The 27,999-nt window shown below is 39.4% G+C and overlaps 1 protein-coding gene across 1 annotated transcript; it reads left to right on the top strand.

Annotated features, from left to right (window-relative positions):
- Positions 1 to 134: 134 nt before the first annotated feature.
- Positions 135 to 27,721, top strand: LOC128887255 (adenylate cyclase type 3). Its single transcript, XM_054142948.1, has 9 exons — positions 135 to 1,485; positions 14,792 to 15,171; positions 16,440 to 16,724; positions 19,492 to 19,778; positions 20,124 to 20,452; positions 21,425 to 21,760; positions 22,645 to 22,950; positions 23,115 to 23,450; positions 24,469 to 27,721. The coding sequence occupies exons 1-9, from the start codon at positions 925 to 927 to the stop codon at positions 24,649 to 24,651; spliced, it is 3,003 nt and encodes a 1,000-aa protein (XP_053998923.1). The 5' UTR covers positions 135 to 924; the 3' UTR covers positions 24,652 to 27,721.
- The last annotated feature ends 278 nt before the right edge of the window (positions 27,722 to 27,999 follow it).

Below are 27,999 nucleotides of genomic sequence, written 5' to 3'. Positions count from 1 at the left end.
GCATTAAGACGCCAGCGTACCAACCCCACGATAAGACCACAGTCCAGGACACGCTAGGCAGAGTCAAGCTTCCCTTAACCAAAGTTTGACGACCCGTCAGCGGATAGGAGCACAGTACGGGGCGGTGAGCGTCCAGGTGAAGAGATCAACGCGGATCCTGTCAAAACAAGCGTACCGTGGAAGCGTGGAGGCACGGGAGGAGGATGGGTGACCGACATCGAAGCAATTCACGGAAAACGAGCGAAGGGTGCAGCTGGGTCGGTAGGTACGCGTAGGTAGGGCAGAGAGCGGCGCGGGTAGGGCCTGTCGTGCACGCGCTGGGCTTTGTGGTGGTTGATATCGACCCGCGGTAGAGGGTCGGAGCTGTCGAGGGTCGCATGGCGCAAGCCTGGACGGGAACGAGGACGAGGAGGTGAACGGAGGCGGCTGAGGCGAGGAGACGGATGGAGAGAGTGGCTCCGCTTCCCTCCGAGGAGTGAAGAGAGATCGCCGGCAGTAGTAACCCGGCCAGTACCCCGCGCGCGGGTGCAGCTGCATCCGAAATCCCGTGTGTGTGAGAGTGCGTGAGAGTGCCCAGTCGGCGTGTGTGATCCCGGTCGAGATCACCAGGGAAAAACGATCCACGAGGGCGGAGAGAGTGCGGGCCTGACAGGGCTGATAGGATCATCCGGAGTAAGCATCCGTGCTAACAGGGTGTGCAAGGCCAACCGCGACGAGGGTGAGACCGCTACCTTGGTCTTGGGTGTCACTCGGTGCGGTGATCGGGTAGACGCTCACCACGGGCAACTGGAGCTCGCGGAGTGCCCGACGCGATGTCGCGACGACGGGGTCGTAGCTGAGTTCACGTGGGTGGAAGACGCGAGGCGGACGGAGGAGTCGGTACCATGCCAAGACTGTGAGAGGGAACGCACATCGAATACCGCCATGTCACGAAGATTAGAAACCTCGAACGAGGATTCGTACCTGAACGCTGGCAGGCCATCGAACCTCCTGCGGACGAGCTTCAGCAGCGCCAAGCTAGAGTCCCTCTATCGCGCCTCGTCCTTGCAGCAGAGACGCGGCGGCCTCGAGTGCTTTCTGCTTTCGGCCCTCCTCTATGGAGCGCACACGATCGCCTCGCCTGGCCAGGAGCTGGCCGCTCGCGGTATCACTGCCGTCTTCTTGGGATTGAACCTCGGACTGCTCGCCTGGGCCGAGCACAACCCCAGAGCCAAGGACGTGCTCTGGTCGGTGGTGTCTTACGTGGCTTGGCACCTCTCGATCGGCCAGTTACTCGCTCAGCTGCTCCTCAAGTCTACCGAGGTCACGCCTAGGGACGGACTAGGATGGTTGTTGCTCCTGCTCTACCTGCAGCTCGCCACCCTGCCCCTCAGGCTCCTGCAATGCACACAGCTCGCGAGCGCCACTGTGCTCGTGTATATCGTCGCGGTGAACTCGGTGCTTGGACACTCCAAGGCAACGGAAAAGATACCCTTGGATGTTTTGGTAGGTTCCCGTTTCTACGGTAATGTTGGGCGTAGAATGATTGGATGAGCTTGGACAGATAGGCGACCTTTTCAGGGCCGGGATTTACACGTTACACGAGGAATTTAATTGCTGTCTAATTAGATTGCCTGAAACACCTTGTCTTGATCTGTCTATGTAGGTTGTCGTTTATACGCTAATGTTGGGCGTGGAATAATAAAATTGTTTGATGATGTTTGATGAACTTGCAAAGATAGATGACTTTTTCAGGGTCGAATGTTTTCACACGCTGTGAAATTAAATCGTAGATTGTTGTTTGCACGTTAATGTTGGGCGTGGAATGACAACAGCTCAGTTTGCTAGGACAGTTGCCACTTTGGGGAGTGAGAGTACTTCCCAAGGGGCATAACGGTTCATTAATTAGGCCATTAGTTTGTCCATAGATCGATGCTGTTTATGGGAAAACAATCGTTTGATGATGGACGTTTCAAAAACAGTTATCATCATTGAGGGTTTGGTACTTTCCGCGTAACGGGTTTGTTCATTGATTGGTTTATTCAACACTCCTGCCTAGATACTCGGTGATGTTTTGATAGGCTATTCTCTGCAAATTGACGTTGCTTGTAGTCGACGATTTGTTGATTGGTTTGGCGATAACAGTTGAAACTTTTAGAATTGAAGTTCTCGTATATATTGTCCGATTCGACTGACCACGTTATTTGATTTGCTTTTCCAAGTGCTGTTGATCCAAGTTTTGCTCGATTACTGACCTGGAAATTAATGTTGGCTATACATAACCTATGATTTGTCGATGACAGCTTTTAGATCACACGTTGAGAAATTGTTGTTTGACTGAACTGCTCGCATGTTTTAGTAGGTTAGCCTCTATAAATTGATATCAAGGGAACCGATGGATGGTGATGGATTCAGCAGTGGTAGTTTCTTCCTTAGGGACTACAGTCCTTCTATACGTTACCAAATATATCTGTTGATCGATTGGACCATTCACGGTACTTGAGAAAGTATTCGATCAAGTTTTGGTAGGTTAGTGTCAATAAATTGATATTGACTATGGGAAACCAATGGTTTAGTGATGGATTTAAACTTGCCAGATGTCATTTTTAGGATTACGGTCTTCGCATCTGTTGAGTAATGCATCCGTGATTGATTGAACTGCTCGGAATATTTGACCAGACATTTGTACAAGTTTCGGTAGCTAAAGTATAAAAATTGCTGCTGTTGATACCAAAGGTCAAACTCGACGAATTTGGAAAAAAACCTTTGGAATTTTGTAACTCTTTTATGAATCGAATTCTTCGTTATTTAAGACACTTATCCATACATGCTACGAAGTTCTACTAGTTGTTTCAAATCCATAACTTGTACCTATTTCTGATAATGGATTTTGATTATAATAGATTTGAACACATGTTACAATAAAAATTTAATAAATAAACGATGTTCCATATGGAATGACAATACAAATGGAAAACATTAAAGTTCATGTGAACAGAAGACATATTTGATCGAGTGTGATAGAGTTTGTCAGACAGTAATGGACAAATACTCTTCCTGACGGTAATGGAAGATAATTTAGAGAGAAAGAGATAAAAAAGGTATTCAGACATTTAAATACTTCTACTAGAATTCAAGATGCTATTAAATTCGTATATTTTTCTCTACCTTAAATGTTATCCGCTACTGGGATTAGGAAGTTTCAAGTTCTCCAGGATCGAACCTCACTCGAGACATCGATTAGCCATCGAATGAGCGTCGCCGATGGTTCTATTGTCAGGCTTTTTTAATTTACACCTAAAAGTTCTACCTCTGTCCCAACAATTAACAGTTCTGAGCACATCAAACGCTAACAATCGCCATTGTTTTCGCTGACTGGAATGGAGACCGTCGGTTTACCGCGCCAGTGAATACAAACATTCCCACGAGAGGCACCGAACATTATACTTCTCGTGCCAATTCGAGATTTTTCTGGAACACAGTATTAAACACACGACACCATCAGGGCACTCTGTATTTTGCAGTTACTCGAACTTAATACCAAGTAATTCGGTGGTTGCGGTGACACAATGAAATCCGAAACGCAGCCTGTGATTCAGCCTGCGATTGCCAACGTAGGCTGCTACGTTTCGAGCTCGTGGAAACAACTGTTGATTGCTAGAACTTTTGGCACCCCAATTCCGATCTGTGCACGCAGGGTTTCCCAAACTATGTGCTTTGGAACGTAACTTGAGAGATGAACAAGTGTTCCATGAACAATCGATGATTGAAGAAGGAAAGCAATTGATCGAAGTTTTGTAGTTTAAAATACAATCATTAAATTATATTTTTATTTTAACCGTACTTTGCTGTGCTATATCAGGATTAATTCGAACACGTTTGTCAAAGGGAAATTATGTGTGCTGATATAGCATAATGGTTACTTCCTTGTCAACGATAAATTATATTTTTTATATCATACACACATTATACAAATGCACACGCATTGAGCATATAGCTTACAAAATGAATATATTGTGAGGCTAAAGTGTGTCACGATAAAAAAAAGTTTGGGAAACGCTGCTGGGTAGAGCTTCTTACTTGTTTCGATGGATCGATACGCAACGAACGATACATAGCAAAATAACTCGCGCGACTTTCAGCGTGGTCGAGCCCTCGATTATTTTCTTTCTCCACGCAATTTCCCGCTCGCCACGAGCTGGCCAATCCATAACAATTGCGCGTGAAACATGAAACGAAACGTGAAATTCTTTTATTTCTCTATTTGTTCAAATACATTCAACGTACCAGGTCTGCGTTAGGTTAGATACTTCTGATGCGTGTAATAGGTAGTACTTAGCAGCTTTAGGTATGATTTGGATTGAGTTTAGCTAATCTTGATATTACTAGTAGGTGCGTTCAAAGATATATATTTTACTTTTGTTAGTTTAAAGAGAAAATTAAAAATTTCGAGAATAATTTATTAACCTTTGAACGGCTCGAGCGATTGTGGCCAATAAAATATATGTTGCAGATATAATAGAGAAATATTCCATAGAGAAAGAAATATTCTAGATTTTTTTAAGCATTTATACCCATCAGTTACAACTACCATACTTCTTATGTGAAATCTTTAGGTACTATTTTACAAAATACATTTTTCGGAGTCGGCGAAATTAGTAAACGATACTTTAATAAAAATACTGAAAATTTCCTATGATTTCCTACGATGGAAACTTTAAAAATCCATGTTTCACACTTTCGACCAATGCCTTGTACGCAGTGGGAGAACAACATCATCCAAGCATGATTCAGATGCGGAAGCACCAGAGCAAAACATAACGATCTAAGAGCAGAGAATTTTACATAACACACAACGTACGCGCAACAAGTTCACGCGATAGCTGATTAACTTTGCGGCGAACGTAATTGCTCGGCCAATCTGTGTGAAAATGATTCTCGCCAGCGCTGCCCGCAACCCTTATCGATTTCCATGGGAACGAAAAACGAAGGAAACGAAACGCGATAATGGAAACTGAAGAATTCTATTGTGAATTTTTTACGAACATCAAAGGAAACCTTGGGCGAAAATCCATTAAGGAGGAAAGCAACGTAGGTCGTTGTGCCACTTAAAATTCAGTAGGTTTCATTTTTCGTTTGTCGCGTTTGGAATTCCCATAATCGAGGTCCTGGAGCATTTCTGGTTCTTTTGGGTACAGTGATATTATTACTATTAAAAAAGATAAATTCTCTAGGCACGATCAGGCTTCTATTGTATTAAAGAACTACTTCGAGATTATTTTTGGAATTACGGAAAGTAAATTGAAAAACAAAGCAGTAGCATTTTATCTTTCTTCGATCCTTTTTTATTTTCAAATATACTGTACTGTAAATAAACACATGTATTTATTCATAAGAAACGTATATCAGTATTGCCAGCTGCGTCGGTATTATCGTGTAACCAATGCGACATTCAATTCCTTTTCTTCCTTAGTTTATCATTATTATAATTATTGTCATTTTTAATGCAGCAATGTTTTCATTAAGCTATTCAAAGGAACCTGTACATGTCACAGTAATGTAAAATTATTATTATTTTTGCCTTTATTACGTTAATTAGAAGATAGTAATTACATAATATCAAAGTCATCGTGCAAAGGCAAGGCCAGAGGCTGTTTTTAAGCATAAGCTCAAAGATTGTTATCATTATTACTGTGTTTGCATTACGCAAATCAGGAGGAAATGTAGTTGGCATGCCACAGGAATTTCACAACCGTGTAAAAGCAAGATAAAGCCGCAGGCTGTTTTCAAACACAACATTACAAGTTATTATTAATCAGTTCGTGTTCGTGGGGTTCAGTAAATTCGTTAAAGTTAAATTATATAGACGAACAAAAATGATAAAAATTCAATTTTAGGCCTTGATAGACAATTCGTTACAAAAATACCTACTCTTACAGATTTATTTATGTGTAGATGTTATTATTAGTACACTTTGAGAATAGGTTTAAAAATAGGATCTCACCATCGCCTCTTTTGCATTATACATAGCGTAAATTTAACGTGTTCCTCTCGTATCTACCCTTACGTAATTGTTTATTACACAAATTAGGAGAGCTGGGAATGACGTGCCAAAATAATTGCATAATTAAATAGAGACGACGTACAATCGAAAGTTGTTTTTTAACATAACTTAAAAAATTATTACGGGGATAAGGATTTTACACAATTATGATAAATATGAATACGAGAAACACGTGTTCAACTTATACAGAAAATATACACTTACGTACATTTACTTATAAAACAATTCTGATTATTGTATTGTATCTGTTCTGCATATTAGCATACGTCAGAATTTAATGATATTTGAAACCTGGTCCTATTAAGTATTTATGATGCAAATGAAAAGGTCGTACCAGTGTCATCGTATAATTTTCTAGAGATGTGTCGCTCAAACCTAACTCCACAGTTAGACAGACATGCAACAAAACGAGAAGTTAAACGAAACATTAAGTATAGCTGTAATATTAACAGAACTGGTGATCAATTTCACTTATGCGTAGATTGAAAGTTATGCATTCCTAAAGCACTGGAATTATAATATCTATAAAATGTACAGCAGAATTAAGCCTGGAATTTAATTAAATAGTGATATCGAAACAGAGACAAGAGATATAATTACAAAGACGAAGAAAGCCATAGAGTTGGAATATGTGATTATGAGCTTTTCATGTGGGCACTGATAGAATGGTATGTAAGGTTAGTTAGGATCAAGTTATACAGATGACGAGGAGAATGGATACGAAATGCTGTGTAGAGGGTGATTCAATACGCATGGTACAACGTGGAAAATATTTTTTCGTTAGAAACAATTTGTCTCGAAAACGAAGCCTGGCGCGAACGTAAAATTTTATTCTATATTTTCGATTTATTTTTACACATTTAATCACTTCCTGTCCGTCTATGACGTCCCGAGACATCCTGTGTACGAGGCAACAAGGATGAAAAGTCCATTTCTGTTCCATGTCGAGCCATTATTTACTGTCTGTTTCCCAAGGGAACACACGTACTCTTCCCTGTCACCAGTTTTTTAATCAACCCGTCCCCCCTCCCATTCGGGATTGTTAATTAGCGGCTTCGGCCAATACAGCAGGCGTCCGGTTCATGTGGCCACTGATTAAAACGGCTGTGTCCAACGACCAGTGGAGATTCAAGACGGTGTAAACGACGTGCGAAGTTCTTGTAATTAAGGAGCAAAAGGATTGATAGTTATGGAATATTTTCTAACACTATTAAATATCTAGGGTAGATACTTCTTCGATACATTAAAAGTAGATACTTTGAACAGTGTCTCCAATAAAAATATTTTAATCTATGTGTTAAAAAAAACGTGAGTTCTTCTTAGAAGATGGATTCCTAATAGTAAAATAAGTGGAAAAGTCATTTACCATTTTGCAAACTGAAGCTCCGTTACCTACATACATGCGATTAAAGTTTACTAGCACGACGCCTGACGCGCTCCATTTTTATCCCGGCACGCGCAAAACTTTAACTACTCGTATCTCGACAACGAAGCTACAGACTGCGAAATGGAACATGACTTTTTTTATTCATACTAACGCGAAGAATTGATCTTCAATAGGTGTTCTACATTTTTGGTAACACTGTACGTAGAACGTACGAGTATTCTCGTTAAACGCTGGGATGTTTGAAACGCACGATGAACAAGGTTTTTTCTGGTTGTGGTAATCGAAATTGAATAAAACAAGAATTTTTATAAACTCGGTCTTTAAGACACGCATGATTATTGTGTGAAAGGAAAAATCAAGAGTTCATTTTCTTGAAATTAATTTACGAAGTAGACTTTATTTTGGAGCTATTTGAGAGTCTAGTTTCTTCAAACAAGGGAACTCTGTAAGTCTGTCGACGTTGTAGTCGAGAATAGCCAAGAAAACGCTTCAGTTGTCGCGCGAAAGATGAGAGGGAATTTCCAAGCTGCCTCTTTGACACTGGAACGTCGGTTAATCGACTTTTGATGGGGGCCGGTAATGAACAATCTGTCGCGACCATTAGCATCGCAAATTCGCCGAGCCAGAAATGCAACGACAGGAAGCTTTGACGATCACGAACGCCGGAAAACGGACGAGATTGAAAAGTTCCCGTCTCTGAATCGCTTCGATCTCGCCTCTTAACAGGGGAACAGTCGGGAACTGTCACACGACGATTTCGATGAAACTTTCCACGAATGTTCATTGATCCAGATGTAATCGCGACTCATGTTTCAATAATACATGACTCAAATCCAGCAAATAACAATTTATTCTAGAGGTTATTTTATTTAATAGTTGAATTATTAGCTGTTCAGGGTGAAGTAATTCATTTTAGAATATAAATTTAATTGATCGATATTACTTACTGTTAATATTAGAAAGAATATAACTGAAATCGTAAGTGATGAATTTACGTGAAATCCTTTTACAAATTTAATATCTATGGCTCCGTTTTGTTCCTTTTAATATATCCTAGACTTTCAAGAACAAAGTTTGTACTGTCGCACTGATACTCGCATGAACTGTAGTGGGACGCCATGGTTGTCAGTGAGAAACTATTCAAAACTGCGGATAGTAATTTAGTATGGTTTAGTTATTCATGAACTGCCGACAGTAATATTGACGCCATTAGTCTAGCATACACTGTGCGATGATAATCTCTACTCGTGGAAACTTTACATGAGTAAGCCCTAATTGTCGAACTGTTGTCTGGAATATTTCCTCGGTGTACAATTGATATTAAATGTGACTGTATATTAGGCGTGGATAGTAATTCTGTACCTTTACATTTAATTATTTATAAATCTAGTTTAAGTAGAAATGTTTACTTGTCATTCTGTCGAGTTGCACCCTTCTAATTGTATGTCCACAAATTAATCTTCATTACCATTGGTCTAAATGTGCTCTCTTACAAATCTCTTGTAAATTTATTTCAAAGAGGTGCATAATTAATGACGCAACAAAGATCATGGCCTAATTTGGTCCAAGGATCTCTGCTTGTGTCAACTTCTTGCTTTCCCATCAAATAATATTCCTTCTCTATTGCCATGGTTTCAATTTCTTGCTCTGTCATCAAATAATATTTCTTTTTTATTACCATGGTTTCTAGTTGCTCATTACTATTTTCGTATCCACTTCAATTTTCTTTCTTATCGATTGTTTCTTATCGTGTCTAAGAACTCGCCGACCTTATTCACATTATTAATCTTCGACTAGTCCCATGTTTCAGCGGTGTTTTAATTGCTGAAAGTAAGTTCGTCGCCGCGGGCGAAAAAATTCATGCTGGCAGGGAATTAATGGCCACCCCCGCAGCAAGAAAATGGAATCCCGGTAATTCCGTAGCGCGAACATCAATCTTCGAGTTCGTCAGACTTCTCGCCAGCTGGTAGCTGCTCGCCAAAAGTTTCACGAGATTTCCACCGTTAGAGCACCAAAGGCTGAATAAGTCGAACATTGTTTAAACTAGAGCAATTGATGTTAATGACTTCTACAGTCGAGTGCAAGATAAAGCACCCCAATAGAGTTATCTTAAATCATCGTCTAGATTGTGCTCTCTAAGCCTTTAAAAATTTATTTATATTCAAGTGTTGAGTTCCAATATCCATCAGGTGTTAGGTTACGTTAGATTAGATGTGCCTCATATTTTGACTGCTTTACAAGTTTGAAAAGTTTCATTAAAATGTGAAGTGAAGAGGATTCCTTCGGAATTCAAATTTAAATTAGTACACACTAACACTAGAATAGGTTGCTTAGGGATAGTAGCTGTAACGAAAAATATTCAAATTGCATATGAAACATACGAAGGAAAAATATGTCCTATTTATCAATTTCCTCCTCAAGTTGTTAATCCAATCGCTCGCGAAAAGGAACGTGATTTTCCGAACAATGGTAAGCTCAGTCATCTGATCAGAGAGAAAATTTCTTCCTTTATCTCTCGCATATCATTCAACAGCCTGCAGTTCGTCGATCTGGCGCGTTGTATGGCGCACTGGAGCATTATGCACACGCGACACGTTTCCCAGAGATTATAGAAGCTGGGAGAATTGAGGAGGAAACGCATCGAATTGGAATATTCCTTCCTGTAAGAGGGATTCCTCGAATACTCGATAACGTTTAAATATTTTATTTCGTATCTATATTATTGCATTCCTTCTTGCGCGCCTGTCAGGAACGCAATCATTCCTTGGAACTAAAAACTCGCAAAAAACAAGAAGAATTCGATTTTTATATCATAAAAGAGTAAAAATACGTTTTTCTAAAACACCACGAAGTTACTGCCAATTTTACAAACAAAAGGAGGGATGTATATATTTCTAACTAAAAGTGTAATTAAATAATACACGATGATAGAATATTCTTCCTTTATTGTTGCGCACCAGTTATTTTACGTTTAATTACGAATTTCAGTTGAATACAATAAATTCATGCACCAATTTCATAATCGAAATATTAAAAGAACATTCTATTTTCGAATATCGATCAATTACTAATTACATTAATAATTGCAGACTTAAAATTCTATTTCCAACGCGGGTTTCGAGCAGTAATTTCTCAGTATTCAAACGCCATGACAGATATTCGAATTTAAAATACGCCGGGTGCGAGATATCGAATTATAGCTACCGAGTAACTAAGTTACAAGATTAAGCTCGACATGGGCAACGGAGTCGGAGGAAAACGTGGAAAATAATTTTCCAGAAATACAGAGAATTGGACGCCGCGGTTGGTCTCCTCTGAAAAGCGATTACAAATCCGCAATCTCGTTCTCAGGATGTCTCGAGACGCAACAAGCGGCGTCGGTTCCCCTTGCAATTTTCTGCACGACGATCTCCCGCGACGTCTTCCATTAAATGCGGCTGCCCCACGGGAGAATTTCGCGGATCCTTCGTGCAACGTTCCACCGCCACGAGCTGGAAAATTGTTCGCTAAAACGTAACGGAACGACGATGCAGTTTTCCACTTAAACCTTGGCGAAAGTTTTGAGTGGCGCGCTACCCCCGCGTAAAAAATAATGAAGCAACTACACATTGTGGCGGACGGGCAGTCGTTCGTTGAAAAATTCAAGAGAGTTATGGCGCCTTAATACGAGATCTAACGACCGTCTTCCATTTGGAGCAGCTGGAAACCCAGCGAAATTGCGTTACTTAAGAATATGAACACACTGGTACCTGAAGGGTGGGTCAGGACTTCTGAATGAATTAATAATTTAGTATGATGATTCAATTGTATGGAATTAAATTAGTACGTTGTTTTTCAAGGCATTTTTAGATATGAGAAAAGCTTGGGATATATATGTGATTAATTTATTAATTCGGTTTTATTTACACATTTTTCTCTTTAATTCGATTTATTCAATTTATTCAATTTTAGTCATTTCAAAGATGACATTAAACATACTATTCGCAAAGATGTCAAATTTTCATAGATATGACCACTGGCAACGATGGTATCGAAAGATTGACCCAAAATTGCCAACAGCACGATAACAAAGTCTCCCAGTTAACGCAATCAACGTCCGTCAATGAATTTTCTAACTCGCTCAACAACGCCCGCACCCCCGAGTTTCCACTTTCATTCGCGATTTCCAAAGCCACGTCGTCGAACATAACGAAATTGTCGCGTCTGGACAAATTTTCCTAGGCAAGCGCGAAAGCGAAAGTGTCACGTAGTACTATCGTTAGTGACACTCGAGTAGAGTTCGGTCAATGGTAGTTTAAAATAGAGAGTGGCAAAGAGAGAGGAGAGGCATGGTGTCGGTTTTCCATGCACGACATACGATCGGTTATCAATGGCAGGAACGTTTCTTTGAAACTCGTCGAGTTGGCGGAAGAGACTGGGTCGTTCCGAACGATGATCGCGATGATCGTTAAGCTGCTTAATGAACCCTCCACGGGGTTGACTGGGGCCCCGTCAACCCTTTCGGTATCGACTCTCGTGTGTCACGGTGAGTTGGACGCGTCGCGATTTCGAATCGTCTCAATGGACGCTCGGAACGCGGAAAACGGGACACTGGATGCGTGAAGTTGAAGGGAAATATATGTGTTGGTGATTGAATGGGATTAGTTTGGGAAGGTTTTAAAGTATTATTGACCAGAAATGGTTAAATGTTTTATGAAATGTATGCAGTTTTATTTGCACCATTGTAGTATTGGAGTGTTCGAGAATCGGAGATTGGGACATTTAAATATTGGGACATCGAAGCCTTGGAATTTTTATGTATTGAGACATTGGAGCATTAAGGTATTAAAGCACTGAGACATTGGAGTATTAGGCTACCGAGGCGTTCAGACATTGACGCTTTGAGGTAATGAAGCGTGACATTTCAGTGCATTGAACCATTGTGATATTGAGACATTGGGGTTTTGAAGCATTGAGACATTGAAGCATTAAGGCATTGGGATATTAGGCTATTGTAACATTGGAGTATTAGGCCACCGAGGCGTTGACGCATCGAAGAATTGAGGTAACGAAGCATAAAAGCATTGAACCACTGTGATATTGAGACATTCGGGTTTTGAAGCATTGAGACATTGAAACATTAAGGCATCGAGGCATTTGGCTATTGAGGCACTGAACCACGGAGGCATTAGGTCACCGAGGCCTTGTGGAGCATCGAGGCATTATGATATTAGGGCATTGTGGCGTTGGAGCAATGGGATATTTGGCTATTTGAGTTATTGTATTTCATACATACATTAAAAGGTATAACACAACCATGTCGAAAATAAAACAAATCTGAAAGCTTTCACCTTTCAACTTTTAAAGTCCTCTTATTTCCACTGTCGTACACCTATCTCCAACAAACTAACATACCCCCTATTTTTCCAACTCTCATAAAACGATCCTTGAATTTTGTCGCGATTCGTGATTTTCCTTGACCCAGAAACACGTTTCTCAATAACAACTTACTTTTCAGCGTTCTAACTGCGATCCGCATGAAAGTTTCAACGCGTTAAATATTTTTATCAATATAAATTCCACCAGTTCCGCGCATAAAGCACGAAGTCCCGTGACACGATGAAAGGGTCGTTTAAATTTCCGAGAAATGCCGATCGATAAGCCACTTTTGTTCCAGAAGCCAGCCGTTCCTGTCGGTTCGGTTCAAACGCTCCGCTATGCCCGCGTCGTGAACGCTTTCAATCCGCTCGCTCGCGGATGACGTTCGAATTTTATTTCACGAAAATGAAATTGCTTCCCCAGGTCGGTGAAACGGTGTCGCGTCATCCGTGAAACGGCGACGTCTCGCATCGCTGGGAACAGACGCGTCCCTCGTCCTTTTAATTTCACATATTTCACGGTATATCGGCGAACGGGGACTGCGTTTGATACCCGACGCTCGACATGCACGAAGCGCTTTTGCCGGGAATCGTTTGTCTCTGGGAGACAAACGAATCTTCCGTGGGAGTGTTAAATATTAGGTGTAGAAATTAATTCTGTGCTTCTCTGAGGCAGACTAATGATTTATTTAAAAAGAAAAACTAGGCAATTTTTGATTTTATTTCAGTCACGGGATCCAAGAGAGCACATGGGTAGTTACTTTAATGTGAGAAAATGGAGGGTAAATATTTTTGTTTAAACTACTATAATAAATAATTAAATGTGAAGGCAGAGAATTAATTTCTATGATTAAATAATGTCAACTGCACTTGTAATGAACTTGGTATATATAGATAAATTGTAAGGGCCATCGGGTTGAGACTTAGGTCATGTAGATTAATTGCAATGGAGATCAGATTGAAAACTTAGAAATATGAATAAATTGGTATGAATAAATGGGTGAATTTAAAGCTCTGAATTAGTTTCTAGTATTGAAGTATTGATGTCTTGTGGCACCATGATTTTAACGTATTACAGTATTGAAATATTATGACATTAATTTTTTAATGTTGATAGTTTAGCACTCTTATCATGGCAAACATGTTACCAAGATTAACAATCAACCAATCAAATTTGTGGTAAAGCAGCAGTAATTTAACCGTTGTGTGGACGTAGTGTAAACGTTATTTAATATTCAAGCAGGTTAGGCGACAGTGGGTGGAATAGAAGTAAATGTGTCTCTGTTATTGATTAGTGGTGATTACGGGAGTATTAAAATATATAGCACAATTCTCTGATGTATCGTGTCAACGCCAGTTACAATAATTTATCGAAGGTAAATACTCGTCAATTTATCGCGGACATTTCACCTCTTGACTTTAATTATGCAGCTTAAGTATAGCACTATGTCGTACGTACGTTTAATAGCTCTCCGATAGATGTAAATTTCTTTTATTCATGAACATCGTATTTCCATACCGCCGCGTGTTTGTGAATTATTAACGCGACTGGTATCATCTTATGATTCATCCGCGATTACACCAGCAGTATTTTCATGAAAATATTGATGTTTTCTTGTGCAATATTGCACCAGCATCGTTGCGGAATATTAATACATTCAAATAAAAAAATGTTGATTCACTTGCATCTATAGATTTCTTAGAGATCATCCGACTCTTCTGTAATTTAGATAATTTTCTCTTCGAATCTGATGATACACTACCAAATGAAAATATTTCCTTCTATGCAAAAATTGTGTTGTAAGTTATTACAAAAAAAAAAAAAAAACACAATTACTTAGTTGCCAACCCAATGATTAAAATATTCTGAATGGTGTCATGTTTGTGTTTATTTTACGTTATATTATGAAAAACATCAAAAATTTCATCTTCGTTATCGATTTTAATCTAACAAGGTTTATTCCTAATAATCTTTCCAGAATTCTCATCAGAATTTTTCGACAGGTCCTGACGATAACACTTTCGATAGGCGCGATTCTCCTGGGCGGCTTCAGCTACTCTTTGACGGAATTCCAGCAACGTCGAGCCTTCCTGGAGACCAGACAGAGCTTGGAGGTCCAGTTGGTGATCGAGGAGCAAAGCGCTGAGCAGGAAAGGCTCCTGCTCAGCGTTCTGCCCGAGCACGTCGCTGTTAAAATGCGACAGGACTTGGGGGCCTCTTTGGACACGCAGTTCAAGAAGATCTACATGTCCAGGCACGAGAACGTCTCGATTCTCTACGCTGACATCGTCGGTTTCACGGCCATTTCCTCTACGTACAGCGCCAGCGAACTCGTAAAGATACTCAACGAGCTCTTCGCACGGTTCGATCAGCTTAGCGAGAGGTACGTCGCTATGTTTAATTTATTTAGATAATTGGGAGCAAAGAAATTCGAATTGTAAGCATTTAGAACGAAACAGGAAAAAATTCAACTTTGTTGAAACATGTTGAAATTGTTAATTTGTACGACAGAGAAAGACAACTTTCAGCTGTAGAATTTTTTCAAATTTAACAAAACATGTGGAAACTGTTACTTTGCACGATAAACATGGGAAATATTTAACCTTTCACTGTATAATTTGTTCAAATGTAATTAAACATGTTGGTATCGTCATCTTGTATGACAAACCTTTCGTTATGGAATGTTTTCAAATGTAATTAATATAATATTGAAATAGTCATTTTGTATGACAAATAGGGTAAAGACTCAACCTTTACCTGTAAAATTGAAAAATCGGTGCTCAAATCGTTCGCAAAATCGTTACGGCGGCGCGCGTTTATAGAAACGCCAGTAGTACAGGTCAATGTATAAATCTACGAGGTTTCCACTCAAAATACATCTCGACTCGTACCTCCTTTCCATTTAATAAACAACAATCAGGAGCGAGGCGAAAAATTAAATCCTCTTCTTTCCTTTCTAAAATTAAATCCTCGCCACTCAACCCCGTTTCCACGCAGGGACTACAGTCGCAAATTCCCAGTAGTACCGTCAATAACATGGCGCCCAAGACTCTGGTATATTTTACTTAAAAAGCTGTGTAACGAATATGGCTGGTATATCTAACTGAATTTCCAGCGTTTCTTTTCACTTACCTACTTAAGGTTGAATATCCAGTTACCTTCGACTCAAGCATTAAAAATATGTAGATTTTCTTGAGAGTCAAGAGATGGAGGTGTTTACTGCAGTGACACTTCCGAATAGGCCAAGGTTTAAGTGAACATTCGAAAAATGTTTCTGAACTGCTGGAAAACCAAAAGTCGATAAGTAAAACGTCAATAAAGTAACTTTATTTGATGAACAATCTGATGTCTTTGAAATTTGTTAAACTTTAACGATTGTTTATAGTATTTCAATCAGTAAGATCGATAAAGCTTTCGTGTCAATGAATAGAATCATCTGTTTTGACATAGATAGTTGAAAAAAATATTCAAAAGTCTAAACCATGAGTTTATCTATCTTCTATTACTACTAAATATATCTAGAATTATGTCATCATCCCTTTAATTATCAGAATAAATCAGTAAATAATTGACTAAAGATTCATACATCGAATTGATTAAATTGATTCTAGCCACTGTTCGATTACAACGACAACAAAAATAAATTTTCAGATACGAGCAGCTGCGAATCAAGATCCTGGGTGACTGTTACTACTGCATAAGTGGAGCACCTGTAGAAAGGTCAGACCACGCTGTCCTGTGTGTCTACATGGGCCTGTCCATGGTGGACGCCATCAAGTACGTCCAACAGACGACAAAGAGTCCAGTAGACATGAGGGTGGGCATACACACGGGCGCAGTGTTGGCAGGCGTGCTTGGTCAAAGACAGTGGCAATTCGATGTTTACAGCAAGGACGTCGAGCTCGCTAACAAAATGGAGAGCAGTGGAATGGCAGGGTGAGAATCAGACATTTTAAATTACTCCATGTATGAAACCCAACCAAAAATAAAAAAAAAATATTATCAGAAAAGAGATTGAAGGGTTCCAGTTGAACTTTAGGATATTGATTAAAATTAAACTGAACTGCAGCTATAATTTTGATATAAAAATACAATGTGGGAATAAAAAATAAGGATTGCTCGAGGTCGAGATGGGATAGATTTGTTACAATTGAATTTTGAACTTTCGTATGAATTTCATTAAGTTGGACGGTGTTACAAACTTCAAAAATGGGAGGTATTCATTTTATATAAAAATACTATACGGGTTCAAGATGGAGATAAGGGTGTTATTATTGATTTCTGAGTCTTCTGTTAAATTTCAATAAAAATACATTCAGCAATAGAATAGTATTTCTTGTAAATTTCAGACTATGATTTAAGTAAACTTTAATTAAAGTGATGAATCGAAAAGAGGGCAAGGCTGGTAATTTTAGCATAGTACAGGTTCATGTATTAAAAGTACAAGGAGGATGCGACTGCTGTTATAGTTACCAGATAGATGCCGTTATTAAATAGAGAGTATAGGAAGCGTGTATTTAAAGCTTCATTTCAATATTTTTACTCCGTCCCATCCCACCTGAGCATAATTTTTCCCTCGAGACGAGAATGAATAGGAGCATATTCTTTTTATATAAAATGAAAAAACACTCACAACGTGTGCAGAATTGCTAAAAACCCTGGAATTACAATAGACAACGTAATAATCAATTTTCACTGATTTCATTAAACTAAAAAAATGTAAAGCGTACTTAATGCTCCAGATATTAAATTTGTAATGAAGATATTCTTTGCATTCGAGAAGTTAATTCAGGGTACAGAACGTTTATTTAGTTAAAGAACTAAATTAATTTTTGATCGCATTATTCCCGAGGAGAAATGGTTTTCAATTAAATCAGAATTAGCTTTTAATTATTCGAGTAATTAAAAAAATTGTTCGAACATCGATGAGAAATTTGAGACTGGGGACGAAATACTTTTTCTCAGTTACTAGATTGAACGTACTAATAACTCGCAATGTTTGCAATCATCGTCGTTTCTTTGTCCATCTTAACCCCGTTTACACTCGTGCGCTTTTCAAGAACGGGAAAACAAAGGGGCCAGCTGGCTAGAAGCTGTGAAAAAGCTGCACATGAACACAGAGGCGAGTTTTCCGTCATGTTAAACGACATCGATGTGTGGACCTACAAAATACGTCCTTGACGTTCGCGGAAACATAATGAGCGCACTCCGAGCGTATACCTTTGACGTTAATTACACAACGAAACGCCTCGCGAGCAGTTTTTAATGCCCCTTCGTACTTCTATTTTAGCGGAGCGCGTTAAAAGGCGAGATGTTCGGATACCCACAAAGGAACTCAACCCCCTAAAGAATGAATACTCATTTAAACAATGTTAATACTTAATTTAGGAACAATTATTTTTCTTTCGCTTATTTTCTCTTGGGATAATCAATTTTTGTAGTAATTCACCTGTCTTCTGTTAAAAGTAACTGGATCTTTAATTTTCTTTAGATTTATGTGATAAGTTCTTGACACAGACTAAGTTTTTGTATCCTTTGGAATTATACATATAAACTACATCGTCATTTTTCGCATTTTGTGTCGTTATGTTGTATCCGCCATTTTGAATTTCTAAATTTTGAGTTCAGATTTGGAATCAGCGACCCCGAAGACCCCTGTATACCAAATTTCATCCAAATCGAATCAATTTTCGTATTTTGGTCCGCCATATTGGAACCGCCATTTTGATAATCTAAATTTTGAGTTCAGATTTGGAATCAGCGACCTGAAAAACCCCTGTATACCAAATTTTATCAAAATCGATCGTCAGGAAAAATAGATATAAATGTTTCTCTTTGAAAGAACTTTGAGGGATCTTCCAACCAGGAAAAATTACAATGTTTACTATTGTGTCACGGAATTTAGAGAGGTGTTCCTTCCAGGAAATATTACAATGTTTACTATTATGTCACGGAATTTAGAGAGGTGTTCCTTCCAGGAAATACTACAATGCTTACTAGTAATTCTCGGAATTGGAACGGTCTTGCAAGGAAACTATATGTATACATATATATGTAGGTCACGACGTCTGTCCTTCTCTTATAATTGTCTATAAAATAGGAAACTTTGAGGTGTCATAGCTGAGCGTGGAATTGTCCGATTCGATTCTACCAAAATTCAATTCGAAGGGCACAATTTCTACTATCTAATAGGTAGTTACTATCATTGTTACATACTCTTAAACAATTGTTTTTTTAAATATATAATTATTAAATATTGTCCTCATTGTACCATGTAACTCGGTGTAGAATCGTCTGATTCGATTCTAACAAAATTAAAATTGCAGAACGGAATGTGAATTATCTAAAATATTGTTATGATCATTGTTAGACACCCTTAAACATTTGTTTTATTTATTGCTGTACATAATGGCATTTTCATTTACCATATACAGTTATTCCTTCCAATTCACTTGTTTGCATACGCTCCTTCGTTATCTCTGATTCCGTATCAAAGCAAAAGGGAAACTCAGTGGCGGAAACGCTTCTCGCTAAATCAGCGTGTTTCCTCTCCATTCAGTAGCGTTTCGCGCTTCCTCGCTCAAACGGTTAAACGCAGGACTCTTTTGAGACCGTAAGCTCTGCATCTGGAAAACCAATTCCCTCGTGAATAGCGATCGAGTAAACAAAACCAGCAAATAACCGGCTGAATAAATACTTGAAGGAGGGTGCACATCTCGAACGCGACTCTGAGCTTTCTCAACGGGGAATTCGAGGTCGAGCCAGCCCACGGCGAGGATCGGGAGGAGGCGTTGCAAAAGGCAGGGATCGTCACCTACTTCATCGTCAGAGCTTTGAAGCCCTTCAAACCCGCGGTCACGAAGAGCCTCGCCTCTTTGACGGACGCTGAGACCTCGAGGACGACGATGCAGAACGCTGGGGACGGACGCAACAACAAGGAGGACTCCGAGGAGTTCAGGCAGAGACTGAAGAACGAGCTCGACAGCAAAGGTGAGAATGATTACCTGGTATTTTAAAGGGAAATTGCTTTCTTTTAAAGCCAATAAAGGGGGTTCATTAATTTTTTTATAAAGAAAATATACAAGATTTCAATTAGAAATTTGACACACGCTTTTATTACTATTCTAGTATTACGTATAAACTTTTATGGGAAGATTTACCCAATTTTGTAAATGTTACAACTCATTGATAATGAAACGAAATAATGAAATTTGTTACAACAAATAAAATAGAACCTAAAACCAAACGATGTAACGATATTGCTGAGCAAAATGAAGGTTTCTATCGTATATTAACGTTAAAAATTAATTCAGCAAAGGATTATGTGAATCGTAGGTGGTGGAGCTGACCTGAAGGGCCACGCACATTGGTTGACACTGAGATTCAAGGACGCGAAAGTGGAATCAGCGTTTCACCACGCCGAGGAAGCCTTTTCACCCTTGTCCCTCGTCGGTGGACCGTTGGTGATGGTCTGCGCCGCCCCAGTTTGGAGGTTTCAGCCGTGGGGACCATTCACGTGGGGTGGCTTGGGGGTGGTTATCTTGTTTGCGATCGTTTTGGCAGGTGCCACCTGTTTGGGTAGCGCTGTCAAGGCCATGTGGCTCAGGAGAGCCCTAGCAATGATGATGACGTTCTCCCTAGGCTATTTCCTGCTTCTCGATATGGTACGATCATTTCCAATCTCGTTTAAACATACCCAATTTGGAAATGTATGGATTAGATTCAAATTGTCGACCAGGAATCACTGACCATTGAAATTAGGTCAATTACAGCAAATGTAATGAACCACGCCTTTCAGATTTAGCGTATTATTATATTTAATTCTATATATTGATATCTTTATTCTGTTGAACCGAATATTTCGTATCACTTTTGTATACAGTCTTGAACGTCTAAATATTAGGTCCAGCATAATCTTTTCTTACGTTTTATTTTTCCTATGATATCGAGACCGTCTAAGTATAAGGTGTGGCTATTAATACATGTATAGGTATTACAAGTTTAATAAGGTCTCTAGAGAAGCGACCTGAACGCGAAGGAGTTAATGGTTGAAATTGACACCAGGAGATGAGAATATTGCCTGGGTCTATGTCCTAGATGTCACGTATCATCTGATACTGTATGGAAGAGATGGGAGTGTGAAAGGAGGACAATAATCAATGTCGAATTAAGACCATGTAGACGTTCAGTTTGAAAATAGATCTGGCTAGTATTTCCCTCTCCAGGGAACTAAAACTGTTTTGCAAATCTATATCTTGAGTCAGAGTAGGACAGCGTTTCAGAGTCTATATCCCAGAGGTTTTCAAAAACTGAAAGCTTCCAAAGATATTACACGGGTAGTTCGATATATGTTATAATTAAAACTCGAATTGAGTTGGGATCGATTCATCGAGACAGTATGAATCAAAAAGTTCTTTTCCATTTTGTAATCTGAGATTTTCTTATGGAGATCGCAGGGATACTCGGATTGCAAAACGGTAAAGAACTTTTCGATTTCCTTTCTCGAGAGGAGTTCGATCCCAGGTAAGACTACACATTTTTCATTTTTTCACTCGAAGTTCTACTGTACCTATCTACAATGACAATTTCTTGGATAGCTGTAGATGTCAATGAGTTAACTTTTCACCGTTTCACAGAGTAATTGCGTCGTCATCGAAGAACCGATCCCAGCATTCAACGCCACAATAACTCTGTCGACGAGGTGTCCGTATCCCTCCTATTACTCGTACATCGGTGTCCTCACGCTGGTGGCGATCTCGATGCCCACCTACGTGTGTTACCTTGGCAAGGCATATCTAATGTACGGAATTGCTGGTACCCAGTGTTTCATCAATATCTGGCTACTAGGAAGGCGGCTGGATTGGGAGGACTACGCCTCGTCGCCCCTCGATCCTGCCCCCTTTCCATCGAAATACTGTTTATCTGTCACGCTGCTCATCGTCGCCACCTCTTTGGTCATCGTGGCCAGATACGTGAGTTAATTTTATTTACTATTCATAAAATTAAAAAATTGCATCGAATAGAAAATCAAAGTCTGTTGTAAATAATATTAGGTTGACCAAAAAGTTCGTTCGGATTTTAACGCGCAAATAAACAGCGCTTCTTTTTAGATAAGGCAATATATCTACTCTATAACATATTGTCCATTTTGTTGTATGATTTCTCTCCATTATTATGTAAAAAACAATGGATTATGCCTAACATTGCAAAAATAAAAATAGAAAATACTAGAAATTCCCCATTAATGAAAAAAAAATATATATATAGGAAAGCGAGCTTTTGTACGTCTCATCAAATTCATTAGAATCAAGAACGTACTTGTCCCTAGCGTCGAGAGCCCATTCATCATTCACTCGAATCGCTTCGACCCCGTACGTCAATATTTTTTTAAACAAAGAGTAGCTCGCAATCAGCACTTTCACGAATTAAATCGAACCAGAAGCTACTAGTTATGGCGAATGCATTTCACGAAATTGCACCGACTACTACAAACATCCTCCAATTTCTCCAATTAATCGATGAGGAATCGCGAGTACGAACACTAAAACTCGTGACATATTCTACCAAGTTAAAATTTTATCTCGAGACTGGCAAAAAAAAAAAAAAATAACGATCCAGATCAATACGTTTTCAGTTTTATGAATTTCTATTTTCACTTATTGTATTTAACGTTTAGCATTGGTTCAGCATTGCCAACCCTCAAAAGAGTATTTTGCATAAATATTCGCAGCCTAGCAATGAATTCGCCGTAATCATTTTTTAAACATTTTTAGTAGAGTTTCTGGTATTAGTATAGAAGGAACAGTTATAAACTCCTTGGATAAATGAGGATCTCGTCGCTTCGATAAATTTTCAGGCGGAAAAGGCGAGGCGGATGCTGTACCTTCGTGGTCGCGAGGTTGTCGCGCAAAGGGAAAGGGCGGCGGACATGAAGCGTAGAAACGGAGCACTGATATACAACATCCTGCCTCCACACGTGGCCGCCTATTTCCTGTCCAGAGCAAGACACCACGACGACCTGTATAGTCAGAGCTACGCGGAGGTGGGCGTTCTGTTCGCCAGTATGCCCAACTTCGCAGACTTCTACAGCGAGGAGAGCATCAACAATCAGGGTCTCGAGTGTCTCAGGTTTCTGAACGAAGTTATCTCTGACTTCGACGCGGTTAGTGCTTTTATCCTATATAGAAACAAACAAACAAACAAACTTCACCTCTTTATAATATTAGTATAGAAGTATGGATTATTCACAAAACAAAATGTCATTAACGTAAAATGTTAAATTTGATTTAATGTTAGTTAAATTAAGTGCATTTTGACCCCCCACAGATACTCGATCAAAACAAATTCAAAGATATTATCAAGATAAAGACGATAGGCTCGACCTACATGGCAGCATCCGGAATAATGGAGTCCGACGACCCAGAGGACGCACCGCGATGGTGTCACCTATCGAACCTGGTCGAGTTCGCGTTGGAATTGAAGAAGGCTTTGTCCAGCATCAACGAGCAGAGCTTCAATCATTTCGTCCTGAAGATGGGTATCAATCACGGCCCAGTCACTGCTGGCGTCATCGGAGCGAGAAAGCCTCACTATGATATTTGGGGCAACACTGTGAACGTGGCGTCCAGGATGGAGAGCACAGGAAAAGTCGGTTGTATCCAGGTATTGTTGGCAGTTAAAGTACTTCGCAGTGTGCAGTAGAATTTTAATATTTCAATTTGGTACAGTAAATTAAAGGGATACACTAAGCTATGACAGCCAATTTTAAGAATTTTTTTTAAGATTCAAGTACATGTTTTGTAGGAGTCTAAACGAAAAATAAGGCACGGGGATTCGAAGCCACGATGATCCTCGGATTCACAGTCGACCGCTTTACCTACGCGACCAATCCCGCACCCTACGTTTCGTGTTCTTATTTGACTCCTTATCGTTGGGTATGGGAGGCGCGGACACTACAGTTTTAATCCAAAACGAAGCGCAATTTTACAATACATGTACCGAACTAATATATTTATTTCTTATTTGTTAAGATATATTTAAAAATGATCGAGATGCAGCAAATCTCCTGGAACATTCTCTTCCGAAATATACAAAATTATTCTGATAGAAGACGCCAACATTTGCGAAATGGTTGAAGAGTTTTTCAATCGTTTGATTTTTACCAAAATGATGGTCGTTCTATTAAAAAAGCTCATTTTTCTGAATTATCGTTTTTCCTTAATAAAATAGCAAGTTTTCATTAAAGAAAATTTCTTCGTTCATTCAGTAGATGTTGACATGTTATAACAATAATTGTTTGGTATATTTCAAGTAACGAATATTTCAGGAGATTTGCTATATCTTGTTCATTTGTAAATATATCTTAACAAAAAATTTTGTACATCAAGTTCAATACTTGTACTATAAACTTGCGTTTTGTTTTAGTTCAAAATATATATTTAAATCTTTAAATAAAATTCTTCAATCGTGCCGATGACAACTGCGTGAGCTCCCTTGACGACTCAATATTATCTCCAAAGCTAACAAATCCCAGCACAATCTGAATCTAGGTCTAATGCAGACACTATACTCTATACAGTGGTACTTTAACCCAGATTGAATTCCATGTAAATGAAACCTCAGCACTCATCTTAACACAGTCATAGCCCAGATCTAATTACAACCATCATCTCGATCACAGGTCACAGATGAAACTCGAAGGATCCTCGAGCCGTTCGGGTTCGGTTTCGACAAACGCGGCCTCGTGTTCGTGAAGGGCAAGGGTCAGCTGTTGACCCACTACCTAGTGTCCAAAGACGGCGTCTCCTTGAATCTGGACAGCGACCTGCCTGTCGAACCTACTCATCCCATCATCTACCAGTAGGCTACTACTCGAAGGCTCTAAATTTCAACGCAAACTCTTCCTTGCTAGCGAGGAATAGTTTCTCTATCTCGAAGATCCTCGAGGAAACGATTCGAGGGATCGTCGCTGGAAAACGACGAGCGAGATCTCCGAGTTCGAATCGACGCCAGTCTCGTGGGGATTTCGAACAAGTTCGAACGATCTTAGGCAGCTCTAGGTGTGTTAGCCTTCTAGAGTTAAAGAGGAGAAACGGATGGAAAATGGAGGATAGAATGGGTCGACCTTGGGGAATCGAGGATCTCTGGATCCAAGGATCAAAAACAGAGCTGAAACGGCTTTGATCGGTTCCGTCGATTGAAAGATCATTTAGTTTCGAACGTTTGTCATTTTTAATAGATTTTCTATCGCTATGAGGCTTCGGGCCGCGACTTTCGTTCAGTCCGTAAATTTTTGACCGTTCATCAATCCGTTTACGATCAACTCACTTGAATCCTCCGATGCATCTTTCAATGGGAGACTTAACCATCTGGTAGAATAATTTCTCTTTCAAGGAGAAGCTCGCGCGAGCAGTACTGACGAAAAATTTGCCTAACTCGAGGAACTCTTGAAACTGTGTTCAAACGAAGAGTCGTTGAAAAGAGTACCCAGCTCTGGTTGAACAATCAACGTAGCCGATTTAAGGAGAACGTTCATCGATGACAAAGAACAAGATACAAATCGAGGAATAATCATGTTCACCGAAGAGAATATTGCGTTATAGAGTGGATGTCGGCATGAAAGTGATGAAAGCTTCATGATGTCTCAACTGTGAACGTCGTGAGTTGTTTTAGCTAAGATCAGGTCTTTAAGGGAGTCCTATGACAAGGATGAACCAAAACGAAATGGAGCTGTGATGCAAAAAGAAGAGTCGACAGTAGGCTGACTTCGAGGAATTGATGAAGCAGGAGGCTGAATTCAGAAGCTATCGAAAATTCATCGATCTGCTTTTACGAGCATCCCTGAATTACAGACGTTTTATATTGATTAGAAATTCTGCGCCGATCTGAAGGTCGATCTGATTGCGAAACAGTTCGAAAATGTCTAGAGCAAGCGTGACCAGAATTTAGGAAGATGATAAATGGGACGTTGAAGACTTTAGTGCAAAAACAGGTCTTCTCCATCTTCGACCATTTCCAAGCCTGAATGTGTCCTACAAATTAAAAAACTAATTATAGTTCATTTCCTGAGAAATGTTCATTTTTTTTGTCGATGATCCATTCTTGCACTGGGGTCTTCGATTGAGAAACGAGGAAAAAAAAGAAACGTGTAGTTGACCCATCGATCGTTCACGTCACTCTAGAATCGATACGTAACTTAAGAAAGTGTCTAAATCGTAATCGTTGTGGTAGATCGCTGATCATGACTCTATTTTTCTAGATCCTGCGACGAGCACGCTCGATATTAATTAACGGACGATCGATTAGTGGTAGGCGAAGAATCGTCGTTTTTCTCAATGTTCATTGATACATGGAAAATATTGTGCTTTAGGGATTCGAGAATTTTCCAAATATTAAGGAACACCCTGTGCAATGCGTTTTCTCGATCATCGGTATCGTCAACTGTGTACTTTCTTAAGATCTCGCTCGAATCATCGTAACTGAAAATTCTTCCTGAAAAGATAACTGAAAAAGGGCTAGAATTGCAACGAGGACTCAGTGGCCGAGCGTGTAGCGTTCTTGCTTGCAACGAAAGGGTTAAAAAAAAAGGGTCAAGTTCGCGGATTTGAATCCCAACTGGCTGAAATTTTACTAAGCTCCCTTTTTCCTCTAAAACTATACAATTCAATTATCATAACAACTCAATTACGTCCTAACATTCTTACGAAAGAATCGATTATCCGACATTTAAAATTTCAATTGTTGCAATAACTGAATCGTTGACTGAGACCGGTGCAGTAGTTGGATCATGATGCAGTATTGGGCAAAATGCAATCCACGATTAATGCTATCAACTATGAAAATAAAAAAATTGAATACGATTAGCTCTGCTACGATTGCAGATTATACAAATGTAGTTTACAATTAATCTGACAATTGTAAGTGAGTATCGCGAAGTGGATCACTGCTCAACTCTGTGGTGTAATTGCCGTAACATCTGAGTCACAGAAGCGATTATTATTGTAATACGAATTGCAATTCAGTGTGTAGCTACTGTCGAAAAAAAAGTACTCTTCAACTATCGAACATGAAAGTATGAAATTGTGTATTGTAAATTTAGTAGAAACTCGACGAATTTCGTCTTTCGTGGAACTCTCTATTTCGTAGAATCGCGAAAGGAAATGACAATTGCAACGAGACGAAACGCCATTATGGGAAACATCGAAACTGTACACGAAAAGTTCCATGGCAACTTTTGTCTGAAAGTCTGTCTACTGGCAAAATACAAGAATGGAACATGGTAGAACCGAATGTGTATGTCAAGGAATGTATCCGCTTGATTGATTGGTAAAGATGAACACAAATGGGAACTGTAATCTCATAATCTAGAAGAATATTTAGAATAAAGTCTGTTAAAAATACAAGCGCTGTTTCAAAATTAAAATCGATAACCGAATTTTAATAGTTTTCAATACAATCTATCCTCTGTGATTTACATACGAAGAAAGGTTAATAATTTAATTTACATGGTTTTATAATAAGTATTGTACTACAGAATGAATTGAGAAAGTGCTTGCATGTTTAACAAACTCGATTCAAGTAAGAATCATTCCGATCAGAACTTTGCTATCTATTACATTTTGGTGTACTCGCTACGTTTGAACTATGAAGTACGAATGCATAGCGAGGCCCATTTCATCGGGGCCGTCGACGAAAGAATCTCTATAGTTTTAATTTAACTATATTTTTCTGCGAACAGAGTCGTCGATTTATATTAGAAAAATGTTTGAACGGGCGGAGGTTTCTTAGGAGCTTAGATCCGATTTACTTCTCGAATGTACAAGGCATTTCATCAAGTTCCCAACATTGCACGCTGTCAAATGACTCTTGAGATCGAAATAGGACGAATTGTGACAGTAAAATTTCCTCGAAAGACTTCTCATTTCATAGTTATTTGCGTTACTTGCACCAGCGTTAATTACGTAACGAAGACTTGGACAAAAAGAAAGTTTCTCATCGAATTCGTCTTATCTTGTGATCAAGTATCGTTTGGTCGTACTCTAACGGGCTTCGTGAGACATCTCGTATCGAGTCATCCGTAGTGACTATAACACTCCAACACGGTCGCTGATATAATAATTTATTTTTCTACAGTTTGAGTCACCGAGTTGATCACAGACCAAGATGATGACTCGAGTACGTTACAACGCACACACGATCACGATGGAAGATA

Source organism: Hylaeus anthracinus, unplaced genomic scaffold (genome assembly GCF_026225885.1).
Source record: "Hylaeus anthracinus isolate JK02 unplaced genomic scaffold, UHH_iyHylAnth1.0_haploid 11985, whole genome shotgun sequence".
NCBI lineage: Eukaryota > Metazoa > Arthropoda > Insecta > Hymenoptera > Colletidae > Hylaeus > Hylaeus anthracinus.
Note: the sequence above shows the minus strand (reverse complement) of the source record. Positions and strands in the feature narration are given on the sequence as shown.

What these genes read in the sequence shown, in the direction of transcription:
- LOC128887255 (XM_054142948.1), top strand. Translation starts at nt 925, where the DNA reads ATGTCACGAAGATTAGAAACCTCGAACGAGGATTCGTACCTGAACGCT. An exon ending in TTCGATCAGCTTAGCGAGAG is followed by an intron (nt 15,172 to 16,439) that starts GTACGTCGCTAT and finishes ATAAATTTTCAG; the next exon opens with ATACGAGCAGCTGCGAATCA. An exon ending in TGGTCATCGTGGCCAGATAC is followed by an intron (nt 21,761 to 22,644) that starts GTGAGTTAATTT and finishes ATAAATTTTCAG; the next exon opens with GCGGAAAAGGCGAGGCGGAT.